The sequence below is a fragment of the Mobula birostris genome, chromosome 8 (assembly GCF_030028105.1).
Source record: "Mobula birostris isolate sMobBir1 chromosome 8, sMobBir1.hap1, whole genome shotgun sequence".
In the NCBI taxonomy this organism is placed as follows: domain Eukaryota; kingdom Metazoa; phylum Chordata; class Chondrichthyes; order Myliobatiformes; family Myliobatidae; genus Mobula; species Mobula birostris.
Genome location: NC_092377.1, coordinates 62725182 through 62741769, shown reverse-complemented (window position 1 = coordinate 62741769; position 16588 = coordinate 62725182). Strand labels below are relative to the sequence as shown.

General features: G+C 37.2%; 1 protein-coding gene across 10 annotated transcripts in view; it reads left to right on the top strand.

Annotated features, from left to right (window-relative positions):
- usp34 (ubiquitin specific peptidase 34) overlaps positions 1-16588 on the top strand; it is a 298533-nt gene that overhangs the window by 80190 nt on the left and 201755 nt on the right. For all 10 annotated transcript variants that reach the window (XM_072265297.1, XM_072265294.1, XM_072265289.1 and 7 more), the window contains exons 8-12: positions 1799-1860; positions 2030-2111; positions 2264-2356; positions 3554-3679; positions 6011-6140. In XM_072265297.1, coding sequence (XP_072121398.1) covers positions 1799-1860; positions 2030-2111; positions 2264-2356; positions 3554-3679; positions 6011-6140 — 493 coding nt within the window. The remainder of the gene's footprint in view (positions 1-1798; positions 1861-2029; positions 2112-2263; positions 2357-3553; positions 3680-6010; positions 6141-16588) is intronic.

Sequence of the window (16588 nt, the reverse complement as noted above, 5' to 3'; positions counted from 1 at the left end):
ATACTTATCGATGGAGCATTTCATCTGGTGCGTTCTGCCATGTATGGGGTATCTAGGAAGGGGTCGCACCTCTGGTGAAGGGAATTGATTATGTGTCCATTCTGGGCCAGCTTGTTCACATTTGGTTCCAGCAGACACTCGGCTCTCACCTATGGCTCTAAGGAGCTGTTTGCACGCCACAGCGGTCACGTCATGGAACACTGCTTCAATAGGTGGGCTAAACCAGGTGAGTGTAGCTGGTAGGCTTTATACCCTGCTGAAATAGGGAAAGATGAGATCAACAGTGAGATCCAATGGCCAAGAAGATGATTTTGCAATGCTTCATGTAGAGTGAAAGGCTTGATAAAGCACATATATAAAAAAAAATCATGATTATCCACTGCAACCAAAGAAGTTTCCAGTTTGTGGTGACTACTTGTACCACTGGACCCAGACTTCCGAGGTCGAGAGAGTTAAACTGTCCCAGTGAAACGGCCTTTCCACTTTAAAATCTCTCCTGCACAAGGTTCACTGTCATCGTCCGATATGACAGACAACCAACACACTACCATGTTCTTTTGATGGACTGTAGGTGAGCAAAGTTAGCGCAGCCACCTGGTGAAGATAATGGATTGCCTTCATTCAATGCTTTCAACAGTTGCATCCTTCAAATCTTAATTTTTATTGTAACATTCAAGATGATTATTGATACCTTGAAATGCTAGCTGGTTCCAACTTATAGAAGTAGCAAAATCATTTCATTATCACTCCCAGCCGTTTTTGGCATCTCTAAGCCTGAATGTTCAAAAGCGCAGTGAGCAAAAGAGTTCTGAATTGTGCTACTGCTTCTTCCTTGCCGGCTATCAGTGACAAAGATCACTGCTTTTTGAATACAAACATACACATTTGACGCTATTTTAAAACTGATTGCTCTAAGCACTGTATAGCTGACGCTAGTTAGAAACTGTTTGGCAACAGTCAACTGTCCCACTTAAGCAGCATTGTGTCCCAAATAAATGAAAGGATTCCCAGCTATTTTCTCGATTAATGTTTGTTCATTAAGAATTTTGCAAATAAGGGCGATTAGCCTATGGACTAATTAACTAGAATTCACTATGTTAGTTTTGTAGCAAAGGTCTAGTGTGCTGTCTTATTTTACAGCAGAGTTTTCTTTCTGCTGAAGTATCAGTCACTTCAAACTTCCTTGAAAGTATTGCTTAACACCACCCTGTCTGTGGAATAACTTGGTTCCAATGAGACGTTGGATTAAATTCATTATTTCCTTTGGTCTTCTGAATTTATTTTTTGATTTTTCACTTGCATTCCATTTTATTGTTTGAAAGTAAGATGGTTAAGAATTGTATTAGTTTGTGCATTCACTGCTTCCTCTCTTTCCTCTGGTATCTTTATGAATAATTTAAGCACCACTGAAACAGAAGTTTTATTCTTTTCTAAATTGAGATCCTTTTTCATTTGTTTTGAACATCAATAAGTATTACTATGTTGTCTACTATTGCCATTTATTGCTATTGTGTTACTATTTATTCCTCTCCATAGATAGTGAGTTCCTCAAGCATTCTGTCTTGTTTGAGATAGAGGAACTCACTTGTATTTACAACAGATGATGATTTAATGCGGATTGACATGCTGTAGTATTTAATAGGCCACTTCATGTCTTGAACTTAATATTTTGCAGATTTTCATTTTACTCAGCAACACTAATCTATAATCTTTCATTTTTCAAAAGTTTTTTTCAAAACAAATCAAATGAGAGTGAATATAGAATAAATCAGTTTTCCATCTTTTCTTTCTCCAACAGAATCAACTTCATACATTCAATGATGTCTGTAATAATGAATCTTTGGTGTCAGATACTGAAACGTAAGTAATGATTATAACTTTCTTTGGAAACTTGTCTCATGTAAAATCGACTGCATATGTTTGAAGAAAGATATTGTCGTGACTTTGAATTGTTACGACACTGGGAAATGGAGCATAAAATATTTGTGTACCTGTGTGTTAATGTATATCCTTTTCCATTGTTGCATAGGTCAATTGCAAAAGAGCTCGCAGACTGGCTAATTCATAATAATGTTGTTGAACATATCTTTGGACCAAATTTGCACATTGAGGTTTGTCCAGAATGTTGTTTGTTTTTTCCTGTGCCTCTTCCTATCCCACCCTTCCTCTCCATATGACTCTCCATATGCCACTCCACAAACCACCAGCAAGCTTACAAAGACTGACATTTCTTTTAGTCATACTTTTCATTATTGGGTTGCAGATCATCAAACAATGCCAAGTTATCCTGAACTTTCTAGCTGCTGAAGGAAGACTTAGCACACAACATATAGACTGTATTTGGGCAGCAGCACAGGTATTATTTGATTTGTAATAACAAATTTTTGTTGCTCTATACTTACTAAGTAATGTGTAATGTAAATGCCATCATATAATTGCTCTTTCCAAAGCCTGAAATGACTGTGGGTATTTTCTGTTTATAAATTCTGAAGGAAATCAGTTCATCCAGCTAATAGTTCTTGTATTAATATTGGGCAGGGCCACTTGATAACTTGAAATAGATGAGAAATTGCTTGAAATTATTGTTTCATTATAAATTGATATTAATTTGGTAATCGTAATTGAGGGAAAGACTTTTCAGTGCGCATGTATGCGCGTTAAGTTAATTATTACAAGTTAGTGAATCACTTATTGGTATATCTATTTATTCTATCTCATGGAATAGGCCCTTCTGGCCTTCGAACAGTGCTGCCCAGAAACCCCCGATTTAACCAAGGCCCAATCCCAGGACACTTACTATGACCAATTAACCTACCAACTAGTACATCTTTGGACTGTGAGAGGAAACCCATGTGGTACAGGGAGAACATACAGACTCCTTATGGACAGTGGCAGGATGTACCCTTGGAAATCTGTAACTATTTTATGACCTCTAGAAGGACCTTCTCTTTTTGGATTTTCATATTTTCATTAAATATCTGTTTTTTAAAATTTCTACGTAGGAAGATACTTAGTTAACTTTGAGTGGTCTAAACTTTCTCATCACTAAAGACTGCTCCTAGTTTTAGGTTCTTTATTGAGATTTCATACATACAAATTTTCGTAACAATGGAGGAAATGATCTTAGAAATATTAATTGATTAAATGTTCCTAATTTTACTATGTCAACTAAGTTACAAAGATATTCAGAACTACTTTTCCACTTTTATTTTAGATTATTGGCTTGATTGTTAGGTTTAGTTTAGTGGTATTGATTTTTTGAGGGAGGGGGTTGAACGTTTCTTGGAATTTTTGGTCAGTATTTTATGTTGGACATTTAAAACTTGCCCCAAATTTTGAAAGATGGCCTCACATAATCATCAGATTGAAGCTTTATATTTCATTGTAATTGAAAATTATCCTTTTTTTAAATTGATTTTTTTCCTCTCAGAAATAACATTTTGATTTCTTCATTGATAGTTTAATCAGGTAAAATTAAATAGTTTAATTAAATATCAACTTAGTAACATTTAAAGTCATACTTATTTTTTTATTTCTCCCTCTTAACCCACAGTTGAAGCACTGTAGTCGATACATCCATGATTTGTTCCCTTCTCTAATTAAGCACTTGGATCCTGTACCTCTCCGTCACCTTCTTAATCTAGTTTCTGCTCTTCACCCAAGTGTCCACACAGAACAAGTAAGATATCTGTATAATTCTGTCTTCTACTTTATATAATAGTAATTGATCTCTTTCATTTCTTTCACTTGACGCAGCAAAGGAGGGGGAGTGTGTTTGCTATATCCCCATAGCTCTGTTTGAGGAATTATGGAGCTCTATTGGTTTCCTGTTTAATATTTATCCTTTAGTCAACAGTTCCAAAATGAGTAAAACAAGATCTTTTACAATGTAAGAGTGTGTTATCAAAAACATTTATACAGATTAGGGTTCTCTTTGAGAAAAAAGGATGAGGCTTAACATGGGGTTGTTAGTTTATGGCAATGAATGTGTTTGGAAAAAGTAGCCTTAGTGAGAGCATTGCTAATTTTGCGGAGGTCCAAAACTCAGGGTCATAAATACAAGACTGCCTTGAATATGAAATAAATTTAAGATAAACCTCTTTACCTGCAGGTTTAGTTAGAACATGGAGCACACTATAACAGGAAGGATTTGTATCACAAGAACCTACTTCTATGAGGGGTGATTGATAAGTTCGTGGCCTAGGTTAGAAGGAGTCAATTTTAGAAAACCTAGCACATTTATTTTTTAATGTAGGCCCCTCCTACATTTACACACTTAGTCCAGCGGTCGTGGAGCATACGGATCCCTTCTTTGTAGAAGTGATCCACAATAGGGGTGATTGATAAGTTTTTGGCCTAAGGTAGAAGGAGATGAGTTATTAACTTCAAACTTTCTGCATAATCACTCAAAGAGTTGAATTGCATGTGCGTGTAACGAGAGCTGTATAACTCATCTTCTTCTACTGTAGGCCACAAACTTATCAATCACTCCTGCTGTGGACCACTTTCTGGAGGTCCAAGACGCCGACTTCTACAAAGAAGGGATCTGTATGCTCCACAACTGCTGGACTAAGTGTGTAAATGTAGGAGCGGACTATGTTGAAAAATAAATGTGCTAGGTTTTCTAAAACTGACTCCTTCTACCTTAAGCCACAAACTTATCAATCACCCCTCGTACTTAGGGAGAAACTTTATATGCACAAGAGATTAAAAAGAAATAGAAAATATTGTTGCTAAGATTAGATGAAAATAAATTGAAGAAAGTGATGCTAAGCAATTAAATGTAGACGTTTTTTCTGAATGCCCTGTTTCTGAGTGGGTATATTAATACATTTTCTTTATGTAATTAGTGGTTTCCCATCATTAAAATGTTCAGTGTTTTGGATGTAGGTGTGGGAATAGGTGATGAAAGAAAGGAATGTTACTTCTGAAAACCAAGAGTAGTAAAGTTGATGTGATTGGTGGATATTACAAAATGAATAGTGATGTAGAAATTTGCAGTCAAAAGCATGATAAGTAGTTATTCTTAGGTTAAAAAAAGGATGCCTGCTGTGGGGCATCGTATCATCGAAGTAAACAGGAAAAAAAAAGGACTGGTGATTTTCCAGGAATCAGAATAAGATGAAATGTTTTGAAATTTATATTTCATCAAAATAATATTGGGTGTCAGGATCATTACAGCATGGATTTGATGTCTATTAAGCATTTGTTAAATGACTCAAGCTCCTGTTGTTTTGTCTCTGGGATGTGAATTAATTACCCATGTGCCTATTAGAACAGACGTGTGAAGATTCCATAGCATGGATGTATCTTTTTGTGAGTGAACAACAACTTCAGAGTGAGGTGGAATAATCTTTTCTTTTTGTACTCCCAAGGTGTGGAAATAAAATGAAGGAGTTTTGAATTGTTGGGTTTTACATTAAACGGTTTGTACATATTTATTATTGCTGAATGAATTGGAAGGTGTCATTTTGTACTTGAAAAAATGTGAATTCAGGTTATCAGGTCAGATTTTCTAAACTGTTTTCCCCAACTTTATATTGTCAGTAAGTGAAAATGATTTGTTGTTCATTGGAAGGTTTGTTATTTTCCATCAGAAAATGAGAAGATGAACGAAAGCCAAGGATTTGGTTTTTGTGCCATTCTGGGACAGTGTGACTTGAATGGCAAATGTGAATTTGCGTGTCAGTTCATAGCATAATGGTGAAGCATCTAATAAAGCTGTAAAGAAAATTTATTGATTCTTTACTTCCAAACTCATTCAACAATAATTGAATGTATTGTAAAAGTGGGAAGAGTATTCATTTGTTTTAATCTCTTTATGAGTTTTGGAGTATTTTGCTGAACCAAATTGACCTAGCATCCAGTTTTGAATGTTCCGTTAAAATTGAATCCATTTTTTTGTTTAGTCAAGAGTTGATGCACCTCTGTGGTTCTTTGGCTTGTGTATTTAGTTTCTATAATATCTTCTGTTGAAAATTAAATATTCAAGTTTTGCTCTTGTTCGCAGACCCTATACTTGGCATCAATGCTCATTAAAGCCCTCTGGAACAATGCACTTGCTGCCAAGGCTCAATTATCCAAGCAAAGCTCCTTTGCTTCTCTTCTTAACACAAATCTCCCTTTGGGAAATAAAAAAGGTAAGTGCTGTAATAGAAAATGCATTCACTATAAGATTTAAATGTTTGTATGTGTAATAAATGTTAGGTCATTTAACATAATGATTTGAGGAAGTTGCATTGGAAAGATTATGATTGTATTCACCATGAAGAATTCATGATGGAGATAATGAAGTTTGGAGATGAATTGTATCCCTGGCCACCGTGATTGGCAAGGGCTGAGTTTGCTGGAGCTCTGACAGAACTTTCTGATCTTCATTGGCTCCAGAATTCTAGGTCCCCAGTGATAGGAGGACAGGAAATGTGGTACCATAAGACATAGGAGCAGAATAAGGCCATTCAGCCCATTGAATTTACTCAGCTATTTCATCATGGCTGATCCTGGATCCCATCCAATCCCATACACCTGCCCTCTCATCATATCTTTTGATGCCCTGACTAATGAGGAACCTTATCAACTTCTGCTTTAAATATACCCATGGACTTGGCCTCCACCACAGTCTATGGCAGAGCATTCCACAGATGCACCACTCTTTGATTAAATAAATTTCTCCATATTTCTGTTCTGAAAGGTTGCTCCTCAATTTTAAGGCCATGCCCTCTAGTTCTGGATACCCCCATAAGAGGAAACATCCTCTCCACATCCACTTTATCTAATTCCTATCTTAATTCGGTAGGTTTCAATTAGATGACCATGCATTCTTCTAAATTCCAGTGAGTACAGGCCTAAAGATGCCAAATGCTCCTCATGTAACCCATTCATTCCCAGAATCATCCTCGTGAGCCTCCTCTGGACTCTCTCCAATGACAAAACAACCTTTTTGAGATGAGGGGCCCAAAACTGTTGACAACACTCAAAGTGTGGCCTGACTAGTGTCTTATAAAGCCTCAGCATAATCTTGCTGTTTTATTCTATTCCCCTTGAAATAAATGCCAACATTGCATTTGCCTTCTTTACCACAGACTCAACCTGTAAATTAATCTTCTGGGAGTCTTGCATGTGGACTCCTAAGTCCGTTTGCACCTTTGATGTTTGAACTCTCACTTTGGCCATCTGAGGTATCCCCCCTACTTCAGGCAGGCTTCAATTTAACCAGTGCTCAAGAAGAACGTAGTAACCTGCCTCTATGACTAGTAGTGCTTGCATCCACTGTGATGAAGTGCTTTGAGAGGTTGGTGATAAAGCATGTTGATTCCTGCCTGAGGAACAACATGGTTTCACTCCAGTTTGCCAACTGTCACAACATATCATCATCAGTTGACATTTAATTGGCTCTCCACTTAACTATGTAACATCTGGACAGTGAAGATGATCTTCATGCAGGTCTGCGTTTAATACTACCATTCCCTCAAAACTAATAAATAAGCTCCAAGATCAAGGCCTCAATACTTCCTTGTGCAACTGGATCCTCAATTTCTTCACTTGTAAACCCAAGTCAGTTCAGTTTGGTAATAATATCTTCCCCACAATCACTGTCAACATAGGGGCACCCACAAGAGTTTGTGCTTCGCCCACTGCTCTGCTTTATTTGCACTTATGACCGTGTGGCTAAGCACAGCTCCAATGCCACAGTTAAGTTTGCAGATAACATCAGTGTTGTGGGCCAAATCAAAGGTGGTGATGAATCAGTGTGTAGGAAGGAGGGAGACTGAGAATCTGGTTGAGTGGTTGAACCTCTCATTCAATGTCAGCAAAATCGAAGAGTTGACTATTAAATGGATCTCAGGGTAGTATATAGTGATGTATATGCACTTTGACTTTAAATTTACTTTGAACTTCGAACTTTGAAATTTGTAAAGCATGATTTTTCCTTTCATATTTTGGCTTGATTGTATTCATTTTTGCATAATAGCTAGCTGTTTCTTACTTGATTATGGAATTAATTACGTAATGTTTTAACATGCTACAATGAGACGACTGCCCTTACAAGGTGGATATGCAAAGCTGTGCAGTGAATTAAACAGCTTCTCAAAAATCACCCGAGCCTGCAGCTTTCGTTAGGGGTTTTTAATGAGATCTTACTTGTGAAACTGTAGTAAGTTAAGTACATATTGAACTCAATACAGAATTGCCATGTGCTTGAATGTACTAATACTATATTACACACACGTAACACTCCATAGCTATGCCGTGTAAACAAGAGTAAATTTGTAGTGCAACAATATATTAATAATGATAAGTGATAAACATAATACTTCCTTTGTAATGTATCTAATATATATTTACAGAATATTAACAGCTGTTTCAAGGGCAAATAAAGAGGGGATGGAGATAGATGTCTTTCCGCCATGTACTAGAAAATGAAATCCAAATTAACCCTCGCAGGAAATGATGTAAAAAAACATAGTGCAGGAAGTGATGTTCATAGAAAGTGAACTGCATACGAAAGGAACTATGCCTCCTGAGGGTAGAACAATGAGTGAAAAAAGAAACACACACAAAATGCTGGAGGAATTCAGCAGGCCAGGCAGCATCTATGGAAAAAAAGTACAGTTGATGTTTCAGGCCTAGACCCTTCAGCAGGACTGGAGGAAAAAAAATGAGTTAGAGTTAAAAGTTGGGGCAAAGGGAGGAAGAAACACAAGGTAATAGGTGAAATGGAAGGGGAGGGGTCAAGCAAAGAGCTGGGAAGTAGATCGGTGAAAGAAATACAGGGCTGGAGAAGGGGGAATCTAATAGGAGAGAACAGTAGGCCATGGAAGAAAGAAAAAGGGGAGGAGCACCGGAGGGAGGCGATGGGTAAGCAAGGAGATGAGGTGAGGAAAGGAAAAGGGGATGGGGAATGGTGGGAGGGTGGGCATTATCGAAAGTTCAAGACATTGATGTTCATGCCATCAGGTTGGAGGCTACCCAGACTGAATATAAAGTGTTGCTCCTTCAAGCTGACTGGCCTCATTGCGACAGTAGAGGAGGCTATGGATTGACATCGGAATGTGAATGAGAAATGGAATTAAAATGGGTGGCCACTGGGAGATCCTGCTTTTTCTGGTGGACAAAGCATAGGTGCTTAGCAAACCGGTCACCCACTCTATGTTGGGTCTCATCGATATACAGGAGGCTGCACCGGACACAGTATATGATCCCAACAGACTCACAGGTGAAGTGTCACCTCACCTGGAAGGACTGTTTGGGGCCCTGAATGGTAGTGAAAGAGGAGGTGTAGGGGTAGGTATACCACTTGTTCTGCTTGCAAGGATGTGCCAAGAGGGAGATTAGTGGGAGAAAGGGCCGAATGGACAAGGGAGTCGTGTAGGGAGTGCTCCCTTCGGAAAGCAGAAAGTTGGGGAAAGGGATTGGTATACATTGAGGTAGGATCCCGTTGGAGATGGTGGAAGTTGCAGAGAATTATGTGCTGGGTGTGGAGGCTGGAGGGGTCGTATGTGGCAAGAGGAACCCTATCCCTGGTAAGGTGATGGGAGGATGGGGTGAACTCAGACGTGCGCATAATGGAAGAGATGAGTTTGAGGGAAGCGTTAATCGTGGAGGAGGGGAAGCCCCTTTCTTTGATGAAGTTGGACATCCTTCGTTCTGGAAGGAATAGCCTAATCCTGAGAGCAGATGTGGCAGAGATGGAGGAATTGAGAGAAGGAGATGGCATTTTCATAAGTCACAGGTAGGAAGGGGTATAGTCCAGGTAGCTGTGAAAGTCCGTACATTTACAGTGGACATCAGTAGATAAGATGTCTCCAGAGATGGAGACAGAGAGATTGAGAAAGGAGAGGAAGGTGTCGGAAATGGGCCAGGTAAATTTGAGGTATGTTGATGAGGTCAACGAGCTCAGCATTTGTACAGAAAGCAGCAGCATTGAAGTCGTTGATGTAGCATGGGAAAAGTGGGGGATGACAAACAGGCAGTCATAACTGGGACCCAAGCAAGTGCCCATGGCTGCACCTTTTGTTTGAAGAAACTGGGAGGAGCCAGAGGAGAAGTTACTAAGCGTGATGACAGCAGGAGGAGGAGGAGGAGAACTGGTTGGGTTTAGTGTAGAGAAAGAAATGGAGACCTTTGAGGCCTTTCTGATGGGGAATAGAGGCGTGTAGGGACTGGACATCCATAGTGAAAATAAGATGATATGGGGAGGGGGGGAGGGGGGGAGGGGGGGGCAGGAGCTTGAAATCATTGAATAGGTCCAGAGTGTGTGAAGTCATGGATGTAGGTAAGAAGGGACTGAACTAGGGGGGAATAAAATAGAGTCAGGATATGTAGATACAAGTTCAATGGGACAGGAACAAGCAGAAACAATGAGTCTACCTGGAGAGGCAGGTTTGTGGATCTTGGGTAGGAGGTGGAAAGGGGAAGTGCAGGGTGTGTGTGGATTATGAGGTGTGTGGCAGTGGATGGGAGATCCCCAGAACTAATAAGGTCAGTGATGGCGTGGGAGACATTGGCCTGGTGCTCCTTAGTGGGGTCCTGTTTGAGGGGTAAGTAAGCAAAGATGTCTGAGAGTGCCTGGGCCTCAACAAGGTAGAGGTTAGCATGTCAGACTACTACAGCACCCCCCCTTAACTGCGGGTTTTGATGGTGAGGTTGGAATTTGGGAGAGGAGTTTTGAAGTCGAGATGGTTGATGTCCTGTTGGCAGTTAGCAATGAAAAGATCCTGAGTAGGCAGAAGATTAGAGTGGGGTGTCCAGGAAGAGGAGGAGTGTTGAAGACTGGAGAAGAGGTCATCAGTGAGGGGTGGAGAGTCCTTGCCAAAGAAGTTCTCTGGAGCATAGCTGTTAAAATCTTTACAACTTCATCATTGTTTAAAATTTCTTTCTATGTTTGACATCTCAGGATGTTTGCACATTCTTTCTGAAACAAAGAACGCAATTTTTATTGATACAGGCAACAGAAACAGTGGTCTTTTCAGTAGTCTAATCAATTCAGAGATAAATTCAGGAGAAGCCTTTTTATCCACAGTAGAATATAGATTTGCTATGACATGGAAAAGTTGAGTTTAATAGCAGAAATGTAAGGTCTGATTAGGCATGTACATGAGATAGAAAGGAATAGATGAAAAGGAATGGTTAGCGACTGGGGTGTAGTGGGCCAGTGAAGACTAATTATGCATGTAGCTTCCATAGTTTAGTTTCTCCTGATTTTAATTTCTTATGCTATGCGATAAAATTGAGGTAAAAATGAAAAAAAATAGAATTCCACAGAAAGGTCCTGAAAATTTTGAACATTTTCTTTTCTAAAAATTAAGAATCTACATGAACAGATATGAAGTTTGCAAGTGCTAATTAACAGTTTTTATATTTAAACAGAATAAATTGGTTTTTGCGTTAAATAAAAAATGTTCCAGGAGTACCAAAGTAGATTAGATCAGTAAGTTAAAACAAATATTAGAAAGCTCTTAATGCTTTGTTTAATGAAATCCATAGCTTCCCATACATTAGATTATATAGCCTGAATCATGAAGCATCTAATCTGTTGACTGTGCTTCCCACCCACCCACAATTGGGCCAGGTATAGAGCTTTCAGGTGGTCTTTGGCCAGGTGTAGCCTCAGTGATAGGTAGACCTCAACCAGTTTAATGTGTAAGCTCACTGCTGGAATATTTTTCGTCCTCCTTTTGAGGCAGATAATCTCTATTATGAATGGATTATGTGGGAGGGATGGTTAGCTAGATCTTGGAGTAGGTTAGAAGGCTGGTATAACATTGTGAGTTGGAGAACCTCTACTGTGATTATACTCTTTTATTTATGAAGTCTTCTAACAGAATCTGGGTCTAACTGGTAAGTCTTCCACATGGATAGTGATGAAGTGGAATGATGGCTGTGGTGGCATCTGATACTGAACAAGTTTTGAATTTGCATTGTCTAAGTCTGAGATATAGTTGCATAGGAAAGGTACACTCCTTTGGAGCTGGTGTCCAATTGCTGTTGATGCTTCATGATGTTATTGATCTGTCATTAAGGAATTGGAAAGGTATAGATAAAGTAAAGACATATATAACAAGCATGAAATTTTAATAATTTTACATGAATCCTTTATTAGCCACTTCGACAAAGGGCTAATGTAAAATCATTAGCCCTTCATGCTGTTATATGATTCCTTGAATAATGCTACCCTGTTCTGTCTTTCTTTCTTTCTTTCTTTTTAAATCTTTTTATTAAATAAGTATACAAAAAGGTAAGCCATATAGGCACTAATACACTATTAGAATATAATAAAATGACAGGAGATATTAATACAAAAAAAAAATACAAACAATGTAATTTAAACATAACATACCAAGGTAACATAACAGTATACTAATTTTTATATATATCAATAGAGAAAAGGAAAAAAAAAACCCCAAAAAAAACCCACCGTGCAACTAACTAAAAGCAAAGCAAAGCAATGGGCTAACTTGAAACCAAACAGAGTTAAAAAACTTAAAATCACGTCCTCAATCCCGACCTCCATTAAAAACAGTAAAAAAAACAAGAAGGGTATATATTACATTAAATGAAAATATTGAATAAAAGATCTCCAGGTCTGTTCAAATTTAAATGAAGAGTCATAAAGATTGCTTCTAATTTTCTCCAAATTCAAGCATAATATCGTCTGAGAAAACCAAAAAAAGGTAGTTGGAGCATTAAGCTCTTTCCAATGTTGTAAAATACATCTTTTCGCCATTAAAGTAAGAAATGCAATCATTCTACGGGCTGAAGGAGAGAGATTACTGGAAATTTTAGGTAGTCCAAAGATAGCAGTAATAGGGTGAGGAGAGATATCTATATTCAATACCTTGGAAATAATATTAAAAATGTCTCTCCAAAAAGTTTCCAGAGTAGGACAAGACCAAAACATATGAGTTAAAGAAGCTATCTGCCCCGGACATCTATCACAAAAAGGATTAATATGAGAATAAAAGCGAGCTAATTTATCTTTGGACATATGTGCTCTATGAACAACTTTAAATTGAATTAGGGAATGTTTAGCACAGATAGAGGAAGTATTGACTAATTGTAAAATCTGCCCCCAGTCATCCACGGAAATAATAGATCCCAATTCTTGTTCCCAATCTGACCTAATCTTATCAAATAGAGCTTTCCTAAGTTTCATAATAATATTATAAATCATAGCCAATGCACCTTTCTGACATGGATTAAGGTTAATTATAGTATCTAAAATATATGTAGGAGGAAGCATTGGAAAGGAAGAAAGTATGGTACTTAGGAAGTTTCTAACTTGTAGATATCTAAAAAAATGTATTCTTGATAAATTATATTTATTAGATAATTGTTCAAAAGACATAAGGGAACCATCTAAAAATAAATTCAAAAACCGTGAAATACCCTTAGTCTTCCAAATTTGAAAAGCATGATCCGTAAAAGAGGGAGGAAAAAATATGTTACCTAAAATAGGAATCGCTAGCCCAAATTGGTTAAGATCAAAAAATTTTCTGAATTGAAACCAAATACGTAAGGTATATTTAACTATCGGGTTAGACACCTGTTTAAGGCGTTTCAGATCAAAAGGAAGAGAGGAACCTAAAATAGAGCCAAGTGTATAGCCCTGAACAGATTGTAATTCCAATGCTACCCATTTAGGAATGGATAGTATATCCTGGTCAAGTAACCAAAATTTCATATGTCGAATATTAATTGCCCAATAATAAAATCTAAAATTAGGTAATGCTAAGCCTCCATCTCTCTTAGCTTTCTGTAAATATATTTTACCCAGTCTCGGGTTTTTATTTTGCCAAATAAATGAAGAAATTTTGGAGTCAACTTTATCAAAAAAAGGATTTTGGAACAAAAATTGGTAATGCCTGAAATATATATAAAAATGTTGGCAAAAAAAACATCTTAACTGCATTAATACGACCAATCAAAGATAAATATAAAGGAAACCATTTAGATGAAAGTTGAATAATATGATCAATTAAGGGTAAAAAGTTAATCTTAAATAAATCTTTGTATTTACAAGTAATTTTAATCCCAAGATATGAAAAATAATTATTAATCAATTTAAAAGGAAAGTTATGATATAAGGGAAATTGTTTATTAATCGGGAAAAGTTCACTCTTACTAAGATTTAATTTATAACCTGAAAAAAGACCAAATTGTGCTAATAGCTCTAAAACAGCAGGGATGGATTTTTGGGGATTAGAAATATATAAAAGTAAGTCATCAGCATAGAGTGATATTTTATGGGACTTAAAGCCCCGAGTTATCCCAGTAATATTTGGAGATTCTCGAATGGCAATTGCAACAGGTTCTAAGGCAATATCAAATAATAAAGGACTAAGAGGACACCCTTGTCGAGTACCTCGAAAAAGAGGGAAAAAAGGTGAGCTTAAAGAGTTAGTACGGACCGAGGCCACAGGAGAATGATATAACAATTTAATCCAGGATATAAATTTCGAGCTAAAATTAAACATTTCAAGCACCTTAAATAAATAAGGCCATTCTACTCTATCAAAAGCTTTCTCAGCATCTAAAGAGATAACACACTCAGGAACATTTTGTGAGGGGGTATAAACAATATTTAACAGTGTGTGAATGTTATAAAAAGAGTAACTACCTTTAATAAAACCCGTTTGGTCTTCCGAAATAATAAAAGGAAGTACTTTTTCTAATCTATTTGCTGATAACTTAGAAAAAACTTTAGAATCAACATTTAATAAGGATATTGGTCTATAAGATGCACATTGAGCAGGATCTTTATCCTTCTTTAATATTAGAGAGATTGACGCTCTATTGAAAGATTCAGGAAGTTTACCAAGTTTTAATGAAGCCTCAAAAACCCTACCGAGCCAAGGGATTAATGAAGATGCAAAACATTTATAAAATTCTACGGTAAACCCATCAGGGCCAGGAGCTTTCCCCAAATTCATAGAGAAGATAACATTCTTAATCTCATCCGTGGTAATGGAAGTATCTAACATAGAAGACATATCCTGTGAAATCTCAGGGAAGTCTAGATTATCTAAAAAATCATTCATATATTTAGAATCTCGAGGAGACTCTGATTGATATAAGGAAGAATAAAAATCACAGAAAGTTTGATTAATCCCCACATGGTCAAGTATCAGTCGGTCATTTTGGTTATAAATCTGATTAATTTGAGATTTAGCGTAATTAGACTTCAGTTGATTAGCCAATAGTTTACCAATTTTGTCACTGTGTACATAAAATTCACTTCTTGTTTTCTTTAATTGGTTTACAATCGAGGACGAAAGTAATAAACTGTGTTCCATTTGAAGTTCAGTTCTTTGTTTATATAACTCCTCAGAAGGAACCATAGCATATTTCTTATCAATTTCCTTAATCTTGTCCACGATTACCAACTCCTGCTGCTTCAGTTTCTTCCTCAAAGCAGCAGAATACGAGATAATCTGACCACGAATATAAGCTTTAAAAGTATCCCAAAGAATGTTCACAGAAATATCCTCTGTATAGTTAATTGTAAAAAAAAGATCAATCTGTTCATTCATAAAATTAACAAAGTCCGAGTCCTGAAGCAACAACGAATTAAAACGCCACTGTCTATTATTTTGTGTTTTGGCCTGAATTTTAATAGAAAGCTTAAGTGGAGCATGATCCGAAATGGTTATAGAGTCATAATCACATTTAATCACTGAAGAAATAAGATGAGAATCAATAAAGAAATAATCAATTCTTGAATAGGAATGGTGAACATGTGAGAAAAAAGAAAAATCTTTTTCCTGAGGATGCAAAAAACGCCAAATGTCCGTTGACCCAAATCAGAGAGGAATGAATTAATCAAAGTTGCAGATTTATTAGGTAAAGTCCGTAGAGGAGCCGAATGGTCCAAAGCTGGAGATAAACAGGTATTAAGATCTCCGCCCCAGATCAATGAAAACTCATTCAAATTCGGGAATTGATTAAATAATGATTTATAAAATTCCGGACAGTCCATATTAGGAGCATAAACATTAACCAAAACTACCTTTTTATTAAATAGTAGACCACTAACCAGTAGAAATCTACCATTCGGATCAGAAATAATATCATGTTGTATAAAAGTAACTGAGGAGTCTATAAAAATAGAGACGCCTCGAATCTTAGCATTGGAGTTCGAATGAAACTGTTGTTCCTTCCAGAATTTAAAAAAACGTAGTCTGTCTCCCCTCCGCACATGGGTCTCTTGTAAAAATAAAATTTGTGCTTTAAGTCTCCGAAACACTTTAAAAACTTTTTTCCTTTTAATAGGATGATTAAGACCATTAGTATTCCAGAAGACAAAATTAACCAATAGACTCCATAAACCCTAAAGTCAACCCGCATCAAGGAGGATTGACGATAGGCTCGACCCACAAACCCGGAAAGGGAACAGAACAAATAAGAGATACTGGGAAGAAGAACGCAACCAATACTTCAATAATGTACGTAGCCTAAGAAGAAAGAAACTAAAACGTGAAGCCCCTCCCACCACCCCCCACCCCATGACCCCAAGGCTAAATCTAACGCAGACCAGCCCGAAAGAAGCAAGCACTAAAACTACCCCCATGACTTCCGGTATACGCTC